Below are 24746 nucleotides of genomic sequence, written 5' to 3'. Positions count from 1 at the left end.
TGACCCACCCACGTCACAACACCTTTGTGCTGTGTTTCTCAAAGTCTCTACCCTAAAGTCCCAACCTCTAGTAACCAAGACTGTTATTTTAAAAACATCTTATTAAATATTACTCAAGATGAGGTCATAGTAGAGCTGGGGGCAGGGGCTAACCCTCACATGGAAACTTTATTACCAGTACCTGAGGATGTGACTGTATTTGGAGATGGGCCCTTTAAAAGATAAGGTAAAATGAGGTTAAGAGACTGAGCCCCAAGCCAGTAAGAATTCTCTGCTTCCTGTGTGTCCACAATGAACTTTTTCCTGCCCACTCATCCTTAATATTTCTACCAGAAGAGGAAGAAAACGAGTGGGAATGAGTCAGTGTGTAAAGTTGCTGGACACCGGGTCTGACAACCTGAGTTCCAGGCCAGGACCTACGTGGTAAAGAGGGAACAAACTTCTGTAAGTTGTCCTTTGATGTACACATGTGCTGTACACACACAAACACACACATGTGCGCTCTCTCTCTTTCTCTCTCTCTCTCTCTCTCTTTCACACACACACACACACACACACACACACACACACACACACGCACAGAGATAAATAAAGTTAAATTTGGAAGGATGGGCAATCATGGAGACAGGAACAGGGAGAATGTCGCCATCTTCTGGACAAGGAGAGAGAGAGCAGGTGAAAGCAAATACCTGGATTGAGGATTTTCAGGCCCCGGATCTCTGACACTAACAGCAGTTTAAGGGACTCAGTCTGTGCTATTGTGACATCTCCAGTTGAGTGACACAAGCAGTTACACGATACAGCACACCATAAACCTGAAAGTTAATCTGCTTTACCCTGGGGATTGTGTCACTGGCACAATAACTGCAGGTAGATGACTCCATGGCTGTGTCAGCGCTCACGGTTACCCTGCAGGTGTCACGTGCTATTTGCTTGCTTTATGTTGAGGATGGAAACACTGTACATGAAGTAGACTAAGCTGACCACCATGACCATTGCATGATTTGATTCTTTAAGATTGTAAGGAAGCGGGGTTGGGGATTTAGCTCAGTGGTAGAGCGCTTGCCTAGGAAGCGCAAGGCCCTGGGTTCGGTCCCCAGCTCCGGAAAAAAAAAAAAAAAAAAAAAGAACCAAAAAAAAGATTGTAAGGAAGCTTTACTTTATTCTAAGAAGCGATTCCAGTTTAGACTGACTGTCTTGGCTGGCTTCCACTGGGCCTTCCCTCCTGTGGTTTCATATTCTGAGACTCTAGCATAGCCGTTGTGCCAAAACAAGGCATGTTAATTCCAGTTATGCCTTCAAAGACTAAGTTATTGCCACATCATTGGCAATTGGTAAATCTGCACAAGGAATCAAATACTCAGTTCCTGAGCAAAGAGCCTTGGGCATTATTGACAGCATTGCCTAACAACCTGGCCCTGATTTCTTGATTCTATAGCTGAGCATTCTCTTTAAGTATTTTGCCCTAACAGTACTATGTTCTGACTCTCCCTATACATTCCTAGGGACCCGAGATCCACGGATGGCTTTCTGGGTTTTCCATGTACTACATTAAGCTTGTCCATGGAGATTCTAAGGTTTACCATTTAATGTCTCCTTCCAGATCACCACCTCTAGGACGGGTGAGCCCAGCGCTACAGCTTCTTCTGCATCAGGAGAGAGGAGAAGCAGCAGCGGGTGTGTTAGGGCTGCTGATTTTTTTTTTTACACACAATACACAACACACAATACACACTACACATCCTAGGCACATCTTAATGACCTCTATAAATGATATGTCTTTTCCATGTCCTCCCAAGGAGAAAAATAGTGGGTTTTCTATTCATTTAATATTTGATCTGAATACCTTCAAATCTCTGAATATATTTTAATCTCAGTATCAGGCTTTTTCTATATTTGGCGGGGGGGGGGGCTAGCTTATTAGTGAATTCACTAATTCACTTTCTTCTTGAATTCATGACATGTTATTAATATTCTGACCTGGAACATGTACCTCATTTAAAAAGTCTCCTTTATCCCTCTTCACACATCCCCCCCCCCACCGCCATATTAACCAAAGCCTCTCAGAATGTCTTTCCGCATTACTTTGTGTGCTTCTATGGATCCCTGTTGGGAGTGTGAGTCTTCCACTCATACAGTGTAATCGCTGGGATTGAGCTGGATTGTATATATTTAATAGCCAAATCGTGGGGAATGGTGCTGAACGTGAACCACTTCATGGCTTGGTAGTTCAAATTCTGCCCACCATGGGCCAGCGTTTAGTGATTACTCATGTAAGCTCATATCACCGTATAAACAGAGACTCAATGACGTTCATGTTTTTATTATGGAGGAAAAGAGTGCCAAGGGAACACACACTTTTTTTTTTGGCACACATTTTTAACATCAGCACTAGGAGACTAAGGCAGAGAGATTACAAGTTCAAAGCCATCTTGGGCTAAATAGCAGGGCCTTGCTCAAAAGCCCAGAAAAAGAAAACAGAGAAGCATTGAAGGGCTGGAGAGATGGCTTAGCGGCAAAGATCATTAAGTGCTCTTCCAGAGGTCCTGAGTTCCATCACCAGCAACTACAAGGGGGCTCACAACCATCTGTAATGGGATCCGATGCCTCTTCTGGTGTGTCTGAAGAGATCCACGGTGTACTCATATAAATAAAATAATCTTCAAAAAAAAAGAAAGAAAGAAAGGGGAAAGAAAGAAACTATGGAAAGAAAGAACAAAGAGAAAGGAGAGAGGGAGGAAGGAGTGGTAATTACAGTATATTTTCTACTTTGCTGAATAAACGTCACTTTATCCCAAATTACAGGTCGAATAAATATGATAGGATTGAATTGAGATGCAGCCACTTGTAGTTAAAGAAGATGATCGACCCTGAACAAGAATAAAGGAACTAAGCTAGGCAGTGGTGTGTAGTACACACTATTGTTATTGTTATTATTATTATTATCTTTACATCTTTCTCTCCCTCTTCTCCTTTTTCCCTCCCTCTCATCTCCCATCCTCCTGTTCTCATTTTCTTTTCAGAAAAATGGAGCCTGCCACCCCCAGATATCAATCCACCTTGGCATATCAAGTTCCAGTAGGACTAGGCACATCTTTTTTTTTTATTGGATATTCTTTATTTATATTTCAAATGTTATCCCCTTTCTCAGTTTCCCATCCATAAACCCCTATCCCATTCCCTCTCCCCCCCTTCTTCTATGGGGTTGTTTATCCCCCAACCTCTTCCTGCCTCCCCGCCCTGACATTCCCCTACACTGGGGGGAAGTCCTTGGCAGGACCAAGGACTTCTCCTCCCATTGTTGCCCAACAAGGCCATCCTCTTATATTGTGGCTAGACAAGGTAGCCCAGTTGGGAAAAGGGCCAAAGGCAGGCAACAGAGACAGCTCCTGCTCCTGCTGTTATGAATCCCACACGAAGAATATATATTGAAGCATATAGATGCTGAGAGCCTGAGTCTGCCCCATGCATGCTAGCCCAATCTCTGCGGTCCTGTAACACACCTTTAATCCTAGCACTCTGGAGTGAGTTCCGGGATACCCAGGGCTACACAGAGACTCTGTCTATCTTCCTGGTATGAACACTTACCTTCTGCTTTCAGCTTACAATGTTCTGATTATCAGTGTACTGTAACTAGTAGGATAAACTGGTCCTGTTAGAATAGTTCAAATTATTGTCTTACAAGGAGAAAAATGAACTTCTGCATGTACCTTTTCAAGCATCTTTTTGTTTTAACCTAAAACTTTGCAATGCAACCTGAGCATGCACAGACACTTCCTAGCCGCCATCTTTTCTGATGCAGTTGAAAATAAAGAGCAGTACTTCTGCCTTCCATTTGACTATCATTGAACTCGTGTTGCAGGACCCTGAGGTAACCATGTCCCAAGTCGTGTCTGCCATACTTTCTCCTTGAACTGTGACCACAGGCTGAGCACGCACAGGGATATATAACCCTTAGCTGAACATGGTCAGGGATATGCCCACTCTGAAGAGCTTTCTCACAAAAATCTAGGGCTCCATAAAGATCCATAGGCTTGATGGTGAACTACACATATTTATTTGCTTGAAGAATATATTGTACTGTAAATAAGTCTGTATTCTCCTTACCTATTACAAGTAATAGATCGTTCTCTACATCAGACAGATGATAGAGACAGACAAACAGACAGGCAGGCAGGCAGACAGACAGACAGACAGACAGACAGGACACTAGCTCCGCTAAGATTCCTAAACTATGGCTACACAGTCACATTCACTTGTTTTGTAACATTGGTGATGCCCCAGGACACAGGGGTTCACCTGTGGTCTAGGATATAATGTGAGTAGAGACTGAGGAGAATCACAATGTTCTTGTAAGGTTACAATGTTCTTGTAAGGTTACAATGTTCTTGTAAGGTTACAATGCAACCTGAGCATGCACAGACACTTCCTAGCCGCCATCTTTTCTGACAGAGTTGAAAATAAAGAGCAGTACTCCTGCCTTCCATTTGACTATCATTGAACTCATGTTCCAGGACAATTGCCTGTGCTACTGAACCTTTTTTGCCTGCAGGAATCTACCTGCTCATGGAGGAGAAATTGGAGGTGCTTCACCTGGCAAAGAACATTCATAGAATCTAGGCGTTTTAGAAGGCCGGAGTCATCTGGGTCTTGCCAGATGTCCCCAAGCTAATTCTCACAGTTCTGTTCTTCTTTCAGAATATATATTTCCTCCATGCATCTATCAAGTACTTAAATTCAGTTACCTGTAATACGGCAGCTCAAAGGCTGGTGTTTGTTGTTACTGTTGTTGTCGTTTCTCAAGTTTTGAAGCTATAAATGATCACGCACAATTTTAGAATCAATAGAGGCTTCTTGCTCTCTGACACAGTGAGTCCAGCCAAGATTTGAAGTCTGACCTGAGCATAGTCTCCCCTCACACTCCCTCTCTCCCTCCTCCCCCACCTCCACCCCAGAGATCAAGCCTGTGATTTCACACATGCTATTCAAGTGCTTTACCACTAAGTTACCTCCCCGGCACCACCATTCCTTTTACTTTTCTAGCACAACTGGAAATAAGAAACCAGCACCACAGTTCAGAGAAAGGAACTCACTGGCTATGTTAGCCAGGAAAGGACAGAATCATTCTGAAAAGCTCTCAGGGAGAACTTTCCCTCGGGATGGAGATCCTCTAACTCCAAAGACCAGACCGAGACACCACAGGATGCAATCAGCAAGAGGATTTGGTTTATTGTCGGGATACACAGGCACAGGCACCTGCGGGCGCTTCAGTCACTCGGGGGACTGGCGCGCCCCACGGAACCAAGGATGGGCTTTTATAGGATTTTGGGGAGCAGAAGCAAGCATACAGAAGCAGATGCATGGTTACAGGGATATAATTGGTGGATTCTAATATGGCAAGGGTTTAGCCCGGGGGTAAGTTTCCTAGCTACCTTCCTGAAACATAACGGCTGACTCAGCCCCCCAAGGGTTCAGCCCGGGGGCAAGTTTCCTAGCTACCTTCTTGGAACATAACGACTGATTCGGCCCCCCACCAGGGTGTGGGACCTCTCTCGGGGCTTTTTTTTCATTGTCAGGTGCTCAACCGAAGTCGTCCTGTTGCCAGGCCTTCAACCAAACACATCCTGCTTGGCAGCCGCTGTGTACTCAGTGTTCTAACCTTTCCCTGAACCAGTCATCTTAAGTACAGCCTTGCAAAATGGCGTTACTGCTGCTAAGCTGGGGTCTTTCATTCCCCCATTTTTTTTTGTTAACTTTGAGTGAAATCTTTCACTCGACTTGGTCAAGAAATTTCTGTCTGGTGGGGGCTTATTCTCCCACTGACTCTAGGCCACAAAAGGGCTAGGAGGAGCCACGTAGGAGTTTTAACTTTAAGGGGTTTGGAGTGCGCTGAACTCTCCATGTCTGGGGTGTAGTGTTGTGATTAGTCAATTCCTCAGACCGGACTGCCTTGACGTGTGGTGCGTGGATCTAAGCCGAGACTCCGTCTATCTTTAGGGCGGTCGGGGTAGTCAGGAGGAGGTTTTGGGTCCTTTCCACCGTGGCTCAAGATTTTTGGTCTGGTGTCTGCGCACCCACACGGTGTCTCCAATCTGGAACGGGTGTGGCACCACCGGATGTTCAAGCTTGTCCTGGTAAGCAGCGGCCAAAGGTCTCCAGACGTCTCTCTGTACAATCTGTAGGGCCTGTAAATGGGCCCTCAGAGAAGGGCTGTCAGCAAAATCAGCAATGTTTGAATCAAAGAAATGGACAAATGGGGGTGGTGTTCCATACATTATTTCAAAAGGAGTTAGACCATGAGGGCCCGGGGTATTCCGGGCCCGATATAGAACTAGGGGAAGGAGGGCCACCCAATCCTTTGAGCCAGTTGTAAGCGTAAGTTTGGATAAAGTCTCCTTAATTGTTCTATTCATGCGTTCTACCTGACCTGAACTCTGGGGTCTATAGGCACAATGTAATTTTCAATCAATCCCCAGCAATTTGGCCACCAACTGACTTACTTGGGAGACGAAAGCGGGCCCGTTGTCCAACCTCAACGCTTGAGGCATGTCATACCTGGGAAAGATTTCCTCGAGGAGCTTCTTGGTGATCATTTTTGTAGTCTCGTGCTTCGTGGGGAAGGCTTTGACCCATCCTGAGAAGGTGTCTACAAACACTAGGAGATACTTGTATCCATATATACCTGGTTTAATTTCAGTAAAATCAATTTCCCAATGGATGTCGGGACGGTGTCCCCTAGGACGAACTCCTTGTCCAATCATGGTCCTTTCCGGGTTAACCTGAGCGCACGCTTTGTAACTCTCAGTCACCTTTTGTATCGCTTTGTCCCAATTCAAAAAAAAAAAAAACACAGATTTATCTCTTCTCGATCTAGTAAGGTTTTTATCTTTTTATGTAAAAAGGAGATCAATTCAAAAGTCCTTTGTAGACCCACTGTTTTAGTTGAGGGTGGTAGATGGCCCCCATTTTTTCTAGGAGCTCTATGTCCTCATGGGCATAAACCCAACTGGTTTGTCCCACTGGTGGGGGCGTGGGTTGGTCTGGGCTATTTAAGGGCAAGATTTGTTTGCTCATGGCCGCTTTTCGCGCCGTGGCATCGGCCAGCCGGTTTCTTCGTGCCTCTGGGTTGTGCCCTTTCTGGTGTCCTGGACAATGTATAATACTCAGTCTTTTGGGCAAGAATAGGGCTTCTAAGAGGGCCAGAATTTTAGCCTTATTTTTAATATCTTTATCTTCAGATGTGAGCAGCCCCCGCCTCCAGTAGATCTCCCCGTGGATGTGTGCCGTGGCAAAGGCATAACGGCTGTCTGTATATACATTTAGCCTCTTACCTTTTGCCATCTTGAGCGCCTGAGTCAAGGCGATGAGTTCAGCCCGTTGTGCGGAGGTACCAGCAGGCAGGGCTTTCGCCCAAATCACTTTGTCCTCCGTAGTGACCGCAGCTCCAGCCTTTTGTTCTCCCTCTGCCAAGAAGCTGTTGTCATCCGTGTACCATGTGTGGTCAGCATTCTGAAGAGGCTGGTCCGATAGGTCCAGCCTGGTTCCATGTACTTCTGCGAGGATTTGTAGTCAGTCATGCTGTTTTGCCTCCTCTGGTAGAGGAAGCAAGGTGGCAGGATTGAGGGCGACTACGGGCCCAAACTGAACCCGTTCTGCATCTAGTAACAAGGCTTGGTGTGAGAATTAGAGAGCCAGCGGTCTGGGGGCTGCTTTACCAAGGCCTCCACTGCGTGGGGTGCTAGGATGGTGAGTGGCTGTCCCAAAGTCAATTTTCCAGCGTCCTTGATCAGGACAGCAATAGCAGCCACCATCTTTAGGCACGGTGGCCAGCCGGAGGCCACAGGGTCCAATTTCTTAGACAGGTAGGCCACAGGGCGTTTTCAGAGTCCCAACCTTTGTGTTAGGACCCCTTTAGCATACCCCTGTTTCTCATCGATGAACAGTTACTGAGCAAATTGTAAGGGTTTGGAACAGTCGGATGAATATCTTTTATCCTCTTATTGACCTTTCTCAAGTCTTGTATTGGCCTATAATCTCCAGTGCCGGGTTTCTTAACAGGCAGAAGAGGCGTATTCCAAGGCGACCGGCAGGGGACTAGGATGCCTTGATCTAGAAGCCTCGTAATGTGAGGCCTTATACCTTGATAAGCTTTATGTGACAGGGGGTATTGTTTTATGGAGACTGGAGTTGTAGTGGCCTTTAACTGTATAATTAAGGGGGGCTGTTGGAGCGCCAACCCCAACCCACCAGTCTCTGCCCAAGCCAGTGGAAAATTCGTGACCCAAGTGTCTATTTCTAGGGATTGTGGCTTGTCTTGTCCCAGTTCATATAGTCTATATTTATAGAACTTGAAGGGGAGTTTCGTGGGGGCCAGTTATTTGGGCCCCTCTTTCCTCAAAATGAATTTAGTTTGGTGACCAGGTCACGGCCCAGCAGAGGGTACGGGCAGTCCGGAACATGTAAGAAGGAATGGGTCACCTTACCAGTAGCCAGCTGAACCCGGCGGTCCGTAGTCCATCGGTATTGTTTCTCACCAGTAGCTCTTTGTACCCAGGCCGTCCGGTCGCTGAGTTGTCCTGAAGCTTGAGTGAGGACTGAATGCTGGGCTCCTGTGTCTACCAGGAAAGTAACCGGCTGTCCCCCAACTTTAAGCGTTACCCTGGGCTCAGGGGGGGGGCTCCTGGCCCTGACCTCCCTAATCTTTATCTAGAGCCAAGAGGGAGGTTCGTGGTCGAGGCTTTCGGGGTCCGCCAGGCTTCTTGGGGCACTCTCTGGCCCAGTGTCCTTTCTCTTTGTAATAGGCACATTGATCTTTATCCAGCTTCAGCCCCTTTCGAGCTCCCCCCTATCTCCCTTCCTTTCTTGGCCCTGTACTACGGTGGCCAAGATTTGACTCAATTTTTTGGTTTTTTTTTTTTTTTATCTCTCTCTTATTAAAAATCTTTTTAGCTTCTTTAAGTAAATCCTGTAATGTATAGCCCTGCAAATTTTCTAACCTCTGTAACTTAGTCCTGATATCTGGAGCAGCCTGCCAGATGAAGGACATAGAGACACTCGTCATTTGTCCTGGGTCATCTGGGTCATAGGGAGTGTACATATGGTAGGCCTCCTTAAGTCTCTCTAGAAAGGCAGAGGGAGTTTCCCCTGCTTCCTGTAATACCTGTTTTACCTGAGCCAAATTAGTAGGGCGTCGTATAGCCCCTCGGAGACCCGCTAGAAGCAACTGGCGATAAAGGCGTAGGTGTCCCTTACCTTCAGCTGTATTAAAATCTCAGTTTGGTCCTCAGGCAGCTGGGTGGGACGCCCATCATCTCCCAGAACATGCCTTCTGGCCTCTAGGAACACTCTTTGTTTTTTTTTTTTTCTGAGGTTAAGAGGGCCTGTAAGAGCTGTTGGCAGTCATCCCAAGTAGGCTGGTGGGTAAGTAAAACAGATTCTATTAGGTCGGTGAGTGCCACCGGATCTTTGGAGAAAGAAGGGTTGTGTTGTTTCCAATTGTAAATGTCAGCTGCTGAAAACGGCCAGTATTGGGTCTGGCCACCGGTTCCCTGTCTAAGTGGGAAAGCCTGGGAGGTTGAATCTGGCATCACCTCGCGCTTATTGTGTAATCTCCCTGCGACAGGGGAGAAACCCTTATCAGACTGTGGCCCGGCAACTGATCTGGCCGGCGGCTCTGCCTCCTCCGTTTCAGCCGGGCCTGTCAGAGAGAAGAAGATCTATGAGAGGGGAGTTTGGGTCTGCCGGGAGGACAGGTTTCTTAGAAGGCTCTGATTTCACAAAGGTAGAGAGAGGAAGACGTGGCCGGCAGACCGGGCGGGGCCGAGGGGACAGGCTGGGGGTTGAGGGGAGGCCAATTCGGGTCCACGAAGGGTTCCGCCCGGGGGGGGGATTAAGGCGAGACTCTCTCAAGTGATAATATAAGAAACCTGGTCAGGATGTCCGTGGACGACCCAATCTTTAACCTGTAAAATAATGATCTTATTAAATGTGCCATTCACTGGCCATCCCGCTCCGAGTCTGTCATTTTCCTTTTTTAACCTCGACGGACTGGTTGTGTGCCCGGTCGTGGACGTCTTTCTAATGATCAAGAGTGAGACTTAGGGGCATTGTTAGGGACTGTCCCATGTTAGTTCTAAGGAAGATTAGAACACAGAGAAAACAAACAACACCAACAGTCAAACAAACAACAGACAGGCGTGCTGCACGGCTTTGGTACCAAACTGAAAGCAAAAGTCAGATGGAGGTGGCAAAGGTCCGGGGCCCTCTGAAAGCCAAAAATACAGACAGAGGTGCCGTTAGTCCGGATCTTTCTCCTCTCCCAGATTGGGCCCCGAAAAGTCGGGCCCCTAACACCCTTGGAACGTCTTCCAGGGCTGCGGGGCGAGAAGTCCGAGCTCGTCAGCTCCTTCTTCGTCCCACCCAAATTCCAAACAACCTGGCTGAGCGCTCACAGAACAGACCTGGCTGAGCGCTCACAGAACAGACCTGGCTGAGCGCTCACAGAACAGACCTGGCTGAGTGCTCACAGAACCTGGCTGAGCGCTCACAGAACAGACCTGGCTGAGCGTTCACAGAACAGACAGAATAAGGCAGAACGAGACAGAATCAGACAGACGCCGGCCGGCTTACCTCCCAGTGGGTGGTCGGTTGTCCCTGGGTGGAGGATCTCCATTCCCGGCCAACGCACCAAATGAAAAGCTCTCAGGGAGAACTTTCCCTCGGGATGGAGATCCTCTAACTCCAAAGACCAGACCGAGACACCACAGGATGCAATCAGCAAGAGGATTTGGTTTATTGTCGGGATACACAGGCACAGGCACCTGCGGGCGCTTCAGTCACTCGGGGGACTGGCGCGCCCCACGGAACCAAGGATGGGCTTTTATAGGATTTTGGGGAGCAGAAGCAAGCATACAGAAGCAGATGCATGGTTACAGGGATATAATTGGTGGATTCTAATATGGCAAGGGTTTAGCCCGGGGGCAAGTTTCCTAGCTACCTTCCTGAAACATAACGGCTGACTCGGCCCCCCAAGGGTTCAGCCCGGGGGCAAGTTTCCTAGCTACCTTCTTGGAACATAACGACTGATTCGGCCCCCCACCAGGGTGTGGGACCTCTCTCGGGGCTTTTTTTTCATTGTCAGGTGCTCAACCGAAGTCGTCCTGTTGCCAGGCCTTCAACCAAACACATCCTGCTTGGCAGCCGCTGTGTACTCAGTGTTCTAACCTTTCCCTGAACCAGTCATCTTAAGTACAGCCTTGCAAAATGGCGTTACTGCTGCTAAGCTGGGGTCTTTCAATTCATTGTAGGGACTAGAAAGGAAGGCTCAACTCTATGTGGCTAAAAATAGTATTACCGCATATCTAAAGAAGACACAACCCCTTTAGCCCCTGCCTCCTCTGGTGTCAGAGGCCACACATGCAAAAACTATTTACTTATCCTGTAGCAAATGCTAGTGCCTCTTTGCGCCAGAAAACGAACCTGAAAGTTACGGGAAAACGCGCTGTCTTTACTTGTCTTAAACTAGTGAAAACAGCTCTTTACAGAGTGTTTCCTGCTCTTGATCATTGATGAATCAACATGTGCCACACAGGTGTGAGCGTCAGAAGCTGTGTCACATGCTTTTTGCCATCCCTAGCTAGAAATACATGAAGCATAACATGGCCGTTTTCCAAGGATAAAAAGCTTATGCCTGAAGAACACGATGTATAAAGACATTCATGTATGAAAGGTCATAATGAGGCCCACTGCTTTGTAGGCTAACGTAAAAAGACAAAACTATTGAAGGGATTCGAGTGAGTTGGATTTGTGGTTAAGAGCATTAGTGACTGTTCTAGAAGATGCAGGTTCAATTCCCAGCACCCAAAGGGCAGCAACCTCAATTGTCTGTAATGGTCTCAGGGTATCTACTGCCCTCTTCTGGCCTCTCCGGGCACTGCATGAACCTGGTGCACAGACATACATGCAGGCAAAACACCCATACGAATCAAACACCAAACACATAAATAAACTACATTTTAAAAACGGTACAGAAAAGAAAAAATGCAAATAGTGGTATTTTCACTTCCTTTTTTTGATGAGCTAACTCACCAAATTTATTTTGGTTCTTCACCCATTTTTCTACTGTATAGTTTTAGTTTTTGATGAAATCTTCCCAGGATTCCTTTTGCTTACAAGGCTGTTTATCACAAGGAATAATTTGTTATATAGTCATATGAACCGGTCTTTTAAAAATAGTTTTGCTAATTTCAAAATTAGAAAAAAAAAAGTCATGGAAAAAGCAAAAAATAAGTGTAGCTGCCTATGTCCTTAATTCCAGCACTTGGGAGGCAGTAGTGGGGGGGATCTCAGTAGATTCAAACCCCAGCCTGGTGTAGGCCATCCAGGGCTACACAATGAGATCGTGTCTCAAAAACAAACAACAGGGTTGGGGATTTAGCTCAGTGGTAGAGCGCTTGCATAGCAAGCACAAGGCCCTGGGTTCTGTCCCCAGCTACGAAAAAAAAAAAAGTTAAGAATTTCACTTTGAGCCTATCTATACATTTGTAGTGCTGGGTATGAAACAGGGGTCACAGATGCAACCGGGAGGGTTCTACCACGGAGCTATACCACCATTCTCTCATTTATTAACATTTTCATTTCCTAGCTCAGATTAGATCTATGGGGGGTGGGGCGTGTAGCAGCCACACACACACACACACACACACACACACACACACACACACGCACACACGCAACACCACGAGCTAGTCTGATCATTTGGCTCAGTTGGGGTAAATATTTTGTAGCTGTGTGGAATTCCAAGAGATCTAGCTCGTGCTGGTGTTCTGCAGGGGAAGCAGTTTATACAAGACAAAGATCAAAGACGCCAAAGTCTTACGTGAAACTTTTTATCTCGATCTTCCCAGCGAGGCCGCGTGGAATTTTATCTCCACCTTGGCAATGGAGCTTCGAGGGAGAAATGAGGAAGGACCGCATTCTCTGCCACCAGGGACGGAAAAGTCAGTTTTTACTGAAATACTCTTGTGTATGGAAAGGTGTACGCCAAAATAATATTTCACACTATGTTTTAAATGTTCTTATGTTAAAAAAAAAAAAACAAAAAAACGTAAGACGTAGAGGAAGACCTCGTCCTAGGCTTAAGATCCCATAGGTGCTCTTGCCAGTGTGATAGTGTGTCTAAATAAACAGGGCGGGTCTCTAGTCTACATTCTGATGAATGCAGCGTGCTTTCCATTCTGAAAGATGAATGTTTGCCAGGGTAGACGCTGGTGCAGACCGAGCGGGGAAATAAGACAACTATTCATTTTATTTTTATATTTTTACAACAACAGATGGCACAGGGACTGTGCTAGTGGAGATTTGTCTCTACAACCTCTCAGTTCTGGAAGCCCTGTTAGGCTTCCTATGTGTATAGATATTTGGTCATTCTCAGATTTCTGACGGGGTTGAAGACTGATTATAGTCTCATAGCCCATCAGGCTGTATAACTCTGAATATACATATTTTATTAGATAGTTGTCAGATAGTATACAAGCTAGCCAAGGTATAATATAGATTTTAAGACTTTCTCAAGCTGGAATGAAGAACTAAATGTTCTGTCTAACTGATATAGTGATGGACTGGGTGTTGAGTATATCATATGCTTTATAAATTGTAGAATGGTAATAATTGTACTCAATTTATATATAAGTGAAAAAGCTTTTTAACTGGACAAAAAGGGGGAAATGTTGTGGTTGCCCTGAAGGTATCTGTATTTTGATGCTAATTCCACTGCCCCAAGGACAGCTGCCTAGTGACGTACTCAGGACTCAGGTGACTTCACCAGAAACTTCTCCCCATTGAATTTGTAAAGTACAGGTGAGGGGCAGGTACAGGATAGAAGGAGGCCTGTCATTGGAGGAGAAGGAAGGATGGGTGGGAGAGAAGTTTGAAGGAGGAGGAGGAGACAGAGGAGAGAGAGGGGGGAGAAGCTATGGCAGGTGATGTTAAGATTCTGCTCTGTGTATTTACAGGTTGTTATCAATGTTCCTAAGGGATGGATGGTACCGGGCTTTGTATGTTTAAGTGGGCAATTATATCTTACCAATTGGGTCAAAGATTATTGTGTTGTGTGTTCTTTTATGTGAGTGTTTAAGTGTAAGAAAGTGTGCGGCTGAGATGTGTGTCTGCCAAGATATCTAGCAGATATCTTGGGACACCGCGGTGCGGACTGAGCGGGGAAATAGACAACTATTGATTTTATTTTTATATTTTTACAACAACAACACACTTAGTTAATAAATATGGGCAGCGCTCACTAAAGGATACAACGGAAGGGTAAGATTTCCCCTCAGATTGGGAGAGGGGAGAACATTTGAAATGTAAGTAAAGAAAACATCCAGTATAAAAAGGATTCATTGTAAAAAAAATGAATTATGATTTTTGAATAAAAAAAAGAAAATGTGCAAAACTGGAGGAGTCAGATGAAAAGGGGACCTTCTCCTGGGCTGGCCTGCTCTCCTAGAGAAGCTCACACGGTTAAGAGGGTTTGGGGAGGTAGCAGTCCTGAGCTTCAACCCTGTCGCTTGCCTGTTTTGAGAAACTGGGACCCATCTCTTAACCCCTATAAGGTAGAAAAACACACATCTACCAGTGTTGTAGAGAGCAAGACGAAAGTTCAGCATTAATATAAATTATAAAATATAATATGGGAGTGTTTGTTGTAATGGTTAGTACTGCTTTTATTCCACTACCAAAAAGTTACTTCCTCCTCCTTGTAGAGCATTTTCAGGTAATGTGCTCGCTGCAAGTGTTCTAAGGTTATCAAATGATTAAAATAAATGTTTTAATCCATGAGCAAGCTCTATTTTGTTTTTAAGATTTATTATTAGTTTTATTATTTTTAAAGATTTATTTATTTATTATATATAAGCACACTGTAGCTGTCTCTAGACAGAGCAGAATAGGGCATCAGATCTCATTACAGATGGTTGTGAGCCACTATGTGGTTGCTGGGAATTGAACTCAGGACCTCTGGAAGAGCAGTCAGTGTTCTTAACCGCTGACCCATCTCCCCAATCCCTGACTCCCCAGATAACCATGAATAAGAATAAAACAACTTAAGTGGACAGTGGTGGTGTGTGCCTCTAATCTCAGCACTTGGGAAACTGAAGCAGTGAACCTCTGAGCTGGAGACCAGCATGGTCTACAGAGTGAGTTCCAGGATGGCCGGAGATACACAGAAAATCCCTGCCTCAATAAACAAACAAACAGATAAATAAAATAAAATAAATCAACTAAAGATTGACAAATACCAGAGAGAATTTCAAATGAAAAGAGAAAACAGAGTAAGCAAACAAAGAAAGCCCTGTAAAGAAACCTAAAGTGTTCTGTTCTAAAGGCCCTCTCCTTGCAATGTGGCTGCTTCCTGCTGTGGACTGACCTCTGTGTCTAACTCAGTGACATGGTTCTGCTAGTTAAGCTATTTCCCATGAATCTATGATCAGCTTTTCTCCAAAAATAAAAAAAAATGAAGTTGAGAAGCTCTCTGAAGGACCAACAGATGTTCTCAGAAGACAGAAAGAAATGAGAAAGTATCAGTGTTCCAAAGAACAGAAGTCCCAGGGAGTCAGAGAAAACTCAAGGAGGAAGGAAGTCAAGGAGGAAACATCAGAAAATGTAAGAGAATGTAGGCAGAAGTATTCCTTGTTTCAGACAGGTGGGTAGAGACAGATGCACACTGATATCTTGTGAAACTGTAAGATTATAGACATCAAAAGAGAGAGAGGGAGGGAGGGAGGGAGGGAGGGAAGGAGGGAAGGAGGGAGGAAGGGAGGATAGAGAAGTGTTAAGGAATTAAAAATGGCTGCAACTTTTGTTTGCTTGCTTAATTTTTTCAGGCAGGGACTCTCTACTGAGTCCTGGCTATGCTGGAACTTCACATGTAGACCAGGCTGGCCTTGAGCTCATAGAGATCCACCAGCTTCTGCCTCCCAAATGCTGGTATTAAAGGTGTGTCCCACTATGCCTGTCTCTTTTGTTTGCTTTTTGAGACACTCTTAACTCTATGGTCTAGACTAGAATAGAACTCACTATGTAACCCAGGCTGGCCTTGAGGTCACAACAATCCTCCTGCCTCCAGCCCTTGTGTGCTAGGTCAGGTATGACCAGCAACCCCAGATCAGTTTCAGCTTTCTCAACAGAATAGAAATGGCTCCAAAATTCTGAAAGAAAAAAATATTTCCTTCCTTGGCCCTGTTGAAATGTCTATTAATATGAAGACCAAATAAAAACATACTAAATCAAGAACTATGTATAAATGTGTGTATTTCAAACATCTTTTCCCTGAGGACCTACTGGAGAATGTCTTCCATAAAATCAAAGTAAATGAATTAAATGGGCTGCTGTGGGGGCAGGAATTGTCAAGATGACAGAGGAGGGGTATTCCAGGGGGCCTGGCCCATCCTGTCAGGCTGCAGATGGGAAACTTCAGGTCTCTCATGGCTGTGCCCTTACCCTTGTCTCATGCACGTAACCTGCTGATTCACTGAGGCAAAACAGGTTTTAAATCAAGTAAGAGGAAGTTGGAGGCCGTTAGCAAGATACCCAAACCACAGGAAAGGCGCAGTGAATTCAACATAAGACAAAAAGAGAAGCCCTTGATTGACAGTTATATGTTAGGTTAGAGGATGCGGGTCCTGACAGGAGAGGTGACACCTCCAGAAGACTGTGGAAGGGAGATAAGGGAGATGACCGTTAGGAAAGGGGAGGAAGGAGAGGAGGAGAATAGCAACACACACACACACACACACACACACACACACACACACACACACACACACTCAGCTGCACACATAGGTACCCATATATGCATGCCCACACATATACACATGTATACACACAGAGCAGCAAGAGAAAGGTATGGCATAAGATAACTTTATGTATACACTAGAAATCTCAGCTATGCAAACACATGCACACAGACCCAATACTATCAAGACTGAAGACTGAACCAAATAAGGTCAAGTCGGATATGATTTGAAATGCAAGGAAGCAATCCGACATGAGGAAACTTGTTCACATCATCTGATATTTTATATTACTGAATCACCTTTTAACTTTCAGCACATATGCTATAAATGCCTTTGACAAAAAAGGGAGTACTCTCTCCTTTCTCCCACACAACTGGGCACACAACTTGGATCACTGTGCATGCTAGGCAAGGGCCGTACCATGAGCTCCACTCTGATTTCAATCCACCTTTTACTAAAACCACCATGCCAGCAATTGACCCTTGGTAGGCCAGAAGTAAATAGAACTGCCATTTATATAATTATGGGGATACAATGAGGAATATAGTTATCAGTAAACTATTGTAGGGATTGCAGTTAATGTAAGGAACAGTGTACGACACACTGTTTCTATTGCTGCCCTATCCAGTGTGTTTTGGTGAGTGTGGAATACTCTGGTCTGTCTTCTGCTTAACATGTAAACTCTGGCTCTTATGTTGACAAGTTTCTCATTAGTTGAAAACTCCAGGCAGTCAAAAAAAAATGAACTTTGCCCATCTTTGCCATGTACATATGACATAGGCTTACCCAGTCAGACAGACTGAAGGAAAACCTAGTCAGCAAATAACACAGTGAGGACAGACCAGGAGCCACTCTGGCCACCTGGGATCCAGTGATAGCAGGGAAGGCAGAAACAGTGGATTTTAGTCCTCCTAATTCTGAGACCCCCAATCATAAAATTGTTTCATCGCTACTTCATAGCTGTGAACTTGCTACTGTAATGAATCATACTTAAATATCTCATATAGAAGATATCTGGTATGTGAAACACATAGGGGTTGCAGCTCACAGGTTGGGATCCACCGGGTTTGAGGGACTTGCCGTTGGTGTTGTTCTGGGCCAGTGCTGAGGCAGCCATTTTTGCCATCCAACAGTGACAGCAGGATCAGGGTGACCAACCAGATAAGCTTCTTTCTCATCTGATTCTAGCTGCTCACTCTAGATGATTGTAAAATGTGTTTTTCTGGTCTCCTCTTTAACTAAGTTTTTTTTCATATTTTTTCCAAAATTATCCAGTCTGATTTACTCTGTTTTCTGCTTTGTTTTATTTTAATTAAATACAGTGGTGCTGCAAGTTCTGCCAAGATATTAATGCGATAAATAAACATTCGAAGGGGAGGGGGAATCAGGATTAATTGCTATTTATAGGATTCTCTAACTAGAACATCCTGGATAACTAATTTAAAAACACCCACTAGAATAAATGGAACAATTTAATGAGCTATCCAGTTTATAAGATATTGTAGATGTTAATACTGCTGTTAAAACTAGTAAATATTAACTTTAAAAAAATGTTCCCAATGGAGCAGTTAGAGAAAGGATTGAAGGAGCTGAAGGGGTTTGCAACCCCATAAGAACAACAATGCCAACCAACCAGAGCTCCCAGGGACTAAACCACCATCCAAAGAGTACACATGGACAGACCCATGGCTCCAGCTGCATATGTAGCAGAGGATGGCCTGTTGGGTACCAATGGGAGGAGAAGTCCTTGGTCTTGCCAAGGCTTTAAGCTCCCAGTGTAAGGGAATATGAGGGTGGGGAGACAGGAAGGGGTGGGGGAATGGGATAGGAGCTTTATGGGCAGGAAATGGGGAAAGGGGATAACATTTGAAATGTAAATTAAAAATATCCAATAAAAAATGACCTTAGCAGGGTGGATGAGATGACAGAAGCAGTGTTGGTCCTAGTATACTTCTCTGGTGCCAGCTCTTATTAAGCTAGCTTCCTTCCACTGGCCCCAGCTCCTGAGGCCTACCATTTTCTAATGCTACTATAGGCTGGGGACCAATCCATGTCCATTTAACCTACGATCCAAACCATACCATAGGTCCCTTGTTCAGAAATCACCTGAAGTCCAGGAAATAACTCAGTTTCAAGCTTCTACCATTATTTTGTAGTCTTTCACTGGGTTTATAGTGCCTTTTTTATTTGCTACTTAATAATCTAAGGAAGAAAAAAGTTATTGGAAAGAACTGTGCTTAAAATAGTGTGCTGTGCTAATACAGAGAATTTAACATACAGAAGCAGGCACTGAAATTAATTTATCTCTCTCTCTCTCTCTCTCTGTGTGTGTGTGTGTGTGTGTGTGTGTGTGTGTGTGTGTGTGTGTGTGTATGTGTGTGTGCTTTTAGACAAGCTATTGTGGTGTGTAGCCCAACTGGTTTGGCATTCACCATATGAATAAGGCTGGCCTCAAACTCATGATTCTGCTACATCAGCCTCCCAAGTCCTGGAATTATAAATACGTGTACCTGGCTTTTGTATATGCTGTTGTTCTTACCATGAAAAGCTCTCTGGGAGAACTTTCCCTCGGGATGGAGACCCTCCAACTTCAATGACCAGACCGAGACACCACAGGATGCAATCAGCAAGAGGATTTGATTTATTGTCGGGATACACAGGTACCTGTGGGCGCTTCAGTCACTCGGGGGACTGGCGCGCCCCACGGAACCAAGGATGGGCTTTTTATAGGATTTTGGGGAGCAGAAGCAAGCATACAGAAGCAGATGCATGGTTACAGGGATATAATTGGTGGATTCTAATATTTCCTAGCTACCTTCCTGAAACATAACGGCTGACTCGGCCCCCCAAGGGTTCAGCCCGGGGGCAAGTTTCCTAGCTACCTTCCTGAAACATAACAACTGACTCGGCCCCCCACCAGGGTGTGGGACCTCTCCCGGGGCTTTTCTTATTGTCAGGTGCTCAACCGCAGTTGTCCTGTTGCCAGGCCTTTAACCAAACATCTCCTGCTTGGCAGCCGCTGTGTACTCAGTGTTCTAACCTTTCCCTGAACCAGTTATCTTAAGTCAGCCTTGCAAAATGGCGTTACTGCTGCTAAGCTGGGGTCTTTCATTCCCCCATTTTTTTTTTTTTTGCTAACTTTGAGTGAAATCTTTCACTCGACTTGGTCAAGAAATTTCTGTCTCTTGTTGTCTCAGCCTATGGTACTGCTGCGTTAGTACAAGGGTCTGAATGACTGAAAGTCTATCCCTCATGAACTGTACCAGCCTATTAAGGATGCAGGGTCCAAAAAGAAGAATTAGGAGAAGAATAATTAGGGGTCCCATCAGGGTAGACAGGAGGGTAGCAAACCAAGGGGATCGGTTAAACCACCCCTCGAACCATCCCTGTTGGGAATCAAACAGTTTTTGTCTTTGGGCCAGGCGTTCTCGAAGCTTAGCCATATTATCTCTTACTATTCCAGTATGGTCTGCATAGAAACAGCACTCTTCTTTTAGAGCAGCACATAATCCACCCTCGCGGAGGAACAACATATCTAGCCCTCGTCTATTTTGGAGGACCACTTCAGACAACGATGTTAAGGACTTTTCTAATGCACTCACAGACTCTTCTATAGCTTTAAGATCTGCATTCATGGCTGCTTGTAACTGACGGAAATGGCCAGTTTCAATGAGTGCAGTGGTCCCGGTCCCTATACCCGAGGCCACTCCCCCCAAGGTGATTCCTCCTAGGAGTAAAGCTAAAGTCAGGGTGGCAGGCTCTCGTCGGAAACGAGTCTGTCTCTCAAAAAACGAGTATATATACTCGGATTCATGGTAGGTGACTTTGGGCCAAATTTCTACTAATACACAATAGTCAGAGGATTGGTTGAGGACTGTGGCTGAGATACAGGGTGTTAGTCCGGTATTGCAGGCCCAGTATGTGCCTTTTGGGGCTGCCAGGAAGTAGTTCCCGATGGGAATCTTCTGAGTGGTGTTGCAGAGGGTCTGGTGTGTGTGGGGTACATTCCCCAAGCAGAGCCCTCGTCCCGAGACCTCGGGCAGAGTTAGTCTGTGGCTGGGGGTATTGGCACAACTGTCTGGGGCAGCAGTCAGGTTGGTATAATTTCCAATGACTGCCACCCCTTCATAATAGGGCGGACCGGAAACGAGGCACAACCAGCACTCCTGAGTCCTAAAAGGGTCTGAATAGTTGAGAGCCAGATATGCACCAGCCACCAAATTGAATAATCGATCCCCGGTGCCTGGCGATGGGGAGATCAAAATGGTGGAGCCCCCCGTTGTGGAGAAGGGGCTTGTAGGAGTACTACCAGGGGCCTGGGTGACCTTAGGCAATGACGGGGGTTGGGCTTGTGCCGGGAGCGAGGGAGGCTTCTGATCTGGTAGAACTAGGTTGGGTCCAATGGGTCGAGTGGCCAGGGGAGAGACTTGTCTATTTAGAGAGAACAGACCCACCGGATCGGTCCCTGTGACGTATAAGCGCAGGCCCCAAGATTTGGGCCCGTCCCAGGTCGCTCTTCTACCTGAGTCGGTGAAGTGGAGGACGAGGGGATTGCATTTCGAGCCCCGTTTACACAAGGTGTAAGGAAGCCGACCGTCTCGTTTCAGAGTTATCAGGTCCCAAGATGAGGATGGCTTCCAATACGCATCCCCAGTAGTCTCACATCCCCACTGGGCACAGTACCCATTCCCCGGCCCTCCGCACTGCCGGCTCACTCTGTGTCCAGGGCAAACGTAGATCTCTTTGCTGTAGGAAGCCGGACTGCAACCATAGTAGGTGGTTGAGGGATGCCAATTATGGGTAGTGCCAGGCTCCCACTTGTAGTCTATCACATCACAAAGGTCAAAGTATAAGGGGGGGAAGGCATCGGCCAGCGTCCCCCTTACGGAGGTAGCATTAGCCAGCCTTCCTGTCATGAGATTAGTGACTATCCAGGTAATGTTATAAATGTGGTGGGGGCTTATTCCCCCACTGACTCTAGGCCACAAAAGGACTAGGAGGAGCCACGTAGGAGTTTTAATTTTAAGGGGTTTGGAGTGCGCTGAACTCTCCATGTCTGGGGTGTAGTGTTGTGATTAGTCAATTCCTCAGACCGGACTGCCTTGACGTGTGATGCGTGGATCCAAGCCGCGACTCTGTCTACCTTTAGGGCGGTCGGGGTAGTCAGGAGGACGGTGTAGGGTCCTTTCCACCGTGGCTCGAGATTCTTGGTCAGGTGTCTGCGCACCCACACGGTGTCTCCAATCTGGAACGGGTGTGGCACCACCAGATGCTCAAGCTTGTCCTGGTAAGCAGCGGCCAAAGGTCTCCAGACGTCTCTCTGCACAATCTGTAGGGCCTGTAAATGGGCCCTCAGAGAAGGGCTGTCAGCAAAATCAGCAATGTTTGAATCAAAGAAATGGACAAATGGGGGTGGTGCTCCATACATTATTTCAAAAGGAGTTAGACCATGGGGGCCCGGGGTATTCCGGGCCCGATATAGAACTAGGGGAAGGAGGGCCACCCAATCCTCTGAGCCAGTTGCAAGCGTAAGTTTGGATAAAGTCTCCTTAATTGTTCTATTCATGCGTTCTACCTGACCTGAACTCTGGGGTCTATAGGCACAATGTAATTTCCAATCAATCCCCAGCAATTTGGCCACCAACTGACTTACTTGGGAGACGAAAGCGGGCCCGTTGTCCGACCCCAACGCTTGAGGCATGCCATACCTGGGAAAGATTTCCTCGAGGAGCTTCTTGGTGACCATTTTTGCAGTCTCGTGCTTTGTGGGGAAGGCTTCGACCCATCCTGAGAAGGTGTCTACAAACACTAGGAGATACTTGTATCCATACATACCTGGTTTAATTTCAGTAAAATCAATTTCCCAATGGATGTCGGGACGGTGTCCCCTAGGACGAACTCCTTGTCCAATCATGGTCCTTCCCGGAAAACCTGAGCGCACGCTTTGCAACTCTCAGTCACCTTTTGTATCGCTTTGTCCAGATTCAAAAACCACAGATTTATCTCTTCCCGATCTAGTAAGGTTTTCATCTTCTTAAACCCCAAATGGGTTAATTTGTGTAAAAAGGAGATCAATTCAAAAGTCATTTTTATTGGCATAACTGTCTTTCCTTTGTAGACCCACTGTTTTAGTTGAGGGTGGTAGATGGCCCCCATTTTTTCTAGGAGCTCTATGTCCTCATGGGCATAAACCCAACTGGTTTGTCCCACTGGTGGGGGCGTGGGTTGGTCTGGGCTATTTAAGGGCAAGATTTGTTTGCTCATGGCCGCTTCTCGCGCCGTGGCATCGGCCAGCCGGTTTCCTCGTGCCTCTGGGTTGTGCTCTTTCTGGTGTCCTGGACAATACATAATACTCAGTCTTTTGGGCAAGAATAGGGCTTCTAAGAGGGCCAGAATTTCAGCCTTATTTTTAATATCTTTACCCTCAGATGTGAGCAGCCCCCGCCTCCGGTAGATCTCCCCGTGGATGTGTGCCGTGGCAAAGGCATAACGGCTGTCTGTATATACATTTAGCCTCTTACCTTTTGCCATCTTGAGCGCCTGAGTCAAGGCGATGAGTTCAGCCCGTTGTGCGGAGGTACCAGCAGGCAGGGCTTTCGCCCAAATTACTTTGTCCTCCGTAGTGACCGCAGCTCCAGCCTTTCGCTCTCCCTTTGCCAAGAAGCTGCTGCCATCCGTGTACCATGTGTGGTCAGCATTCTGAAGAGGCTGGTCCGATAGGTCCGGCCTGGTTCCATGTACTTCTGCGAGGATTTGTAGGCAGTCATGTTGTTCTGCCTCCTCTGGTAGAGGAAGCAAGGTGGCAGGATTGAGGGCGACTACGGGCCCAAACTGAACCCATTCTGCATCCAGTAACAAGGCTTGGTAGTGGGTCATGCGGGAATTAGAGAGCCAGCGGTCTGGGGGCTGCTTTACCAAGGCCTCCACTGCGTGGGGTGCTAGGATGGTGAGTGGATGTCCCAAAGTCAATTTTCCAGCGTCCTTGATCAGGACAGCAATAGCAGCCACCATCCTTAGGCACGGTGGCCAGCCGGAGGCAACAGGGTCCAATTTCTTAGACAGGTAGGCTACAGGGTGTTTCCAGGGTCCCAACCTTTGTGTTAGGACCCCTTTAGCATACCCCTGTTTCTCATCGATGAACAGTTCAAAAGGTTTGGTAATATCAGGGAGACCCAAGGCAGGGGAGGACAATAAGGCCTGTTTGATGTTTTCAAATGCTTTTTGCTGCTCTGGTCCCCACTGGAAGAGCACCCCCGGTTTAGTGAGGGGGTACAAAGGGGCTGCCATTTCAGCAAACCCAGAATCCAGAGGTGGCAGAATCCTGCCGTCCCCAAGAACTCTCGTAGCTGTCGGCCATTCTTGGGGGCAGGGATGCCGGCCACAGTCGGTCTCCTGGCCGGGGTCAGCCATCGCTGTCCATCCTGTAGCTGGTAGCCTAAATAAGTAACCTGGGTCTGGCAAATTTGAGCCTTTTTGGCAGAGGCTCGGTAGCCCAATCGTCCCAAAGTCTGTAAGAGGGATTCAGTTCCCCGTTGGCATGCAGTTTCAGAAGTGGCCGCTAGGAGGAGGTCATCTACATATTGCAGGAGTATGAGGGTGGGATGCTGAACCCTAAAGTCAGCTAAGTCCCGATGTAAGGGTTGGCTTTTCGGGCTCAGCCGGAGGCAAAAGAAGGCATCTTTCAGGTCCAAAACCGTATACCAAGTATGTGTAGGGGGCAGTGTACTGAGCAAATTGTAAGGGTTTGGAACAGTCGGATGAATGTCTTCTACCCTCTTGTTGACCTCTCTCAAGTCTTGTACTGGCCTATAATCTCCAGTGCCGGGTTTCTTAACAGGCAGAAGAGGCGTATTCCAAGGCGACCGGCAGGGGACTAGGATGCCTTGATCCAGAAGCCTCTTAATGTGAGGCCTTATGCCTTGATAAGCTTCATGTGACAGAGGGTATTGTTTTATG

The 24746-nt window shown here is 46.3% G+C and overlaps 1 protein-coding gene across 1 annotated transcript; it reads right to left on the bottom strand.

Moving 5' to 3' along the window:
• Positions 1–6040: 6040 nt before the first annotated feature.
• Positions 6041–22705, bottom strand: LOC134485847 (protein NYNRIN-like). Its single transcript, XM_063282839.1, has 2 exons — positions 21934–22705; positions 6041–6210 (listed from the first exon to the last, which is right to left on the bottom strand). Exons 1-2 carry the CDS (start codon positions 22702–22704, stop codon positions 6121–6123), a joined length of 861 nt encoding a protein of 286 aa, XP_063138909.1. The 5' UTR covers position 22705; the 3' UTR covers positions 6041–6120.
• Positions 22706–24746: the final 2041 nt, after the last annotated feature.

This window comes from Rattus norvegicus, chromosome 2 (assembly GCF_036323735.1).
Source record: "Rattus norvegicus strain BN/NHsdMcwi chromosome 2, GRCr8, whole genome shotgun sequence".
Classification (NCBI taxonomy): domain Eukaryota; kingdom Metazoa; phylum Chordata; class Mammalia; order Rodentia; family Muridae; genus Rattus; species Rattus norvegicus.
The sequence above is the reverse complement of the archived record's forward strand: the minus strand, read 5'-3'. Positions and strand labels throughout refer to the sequence as shown.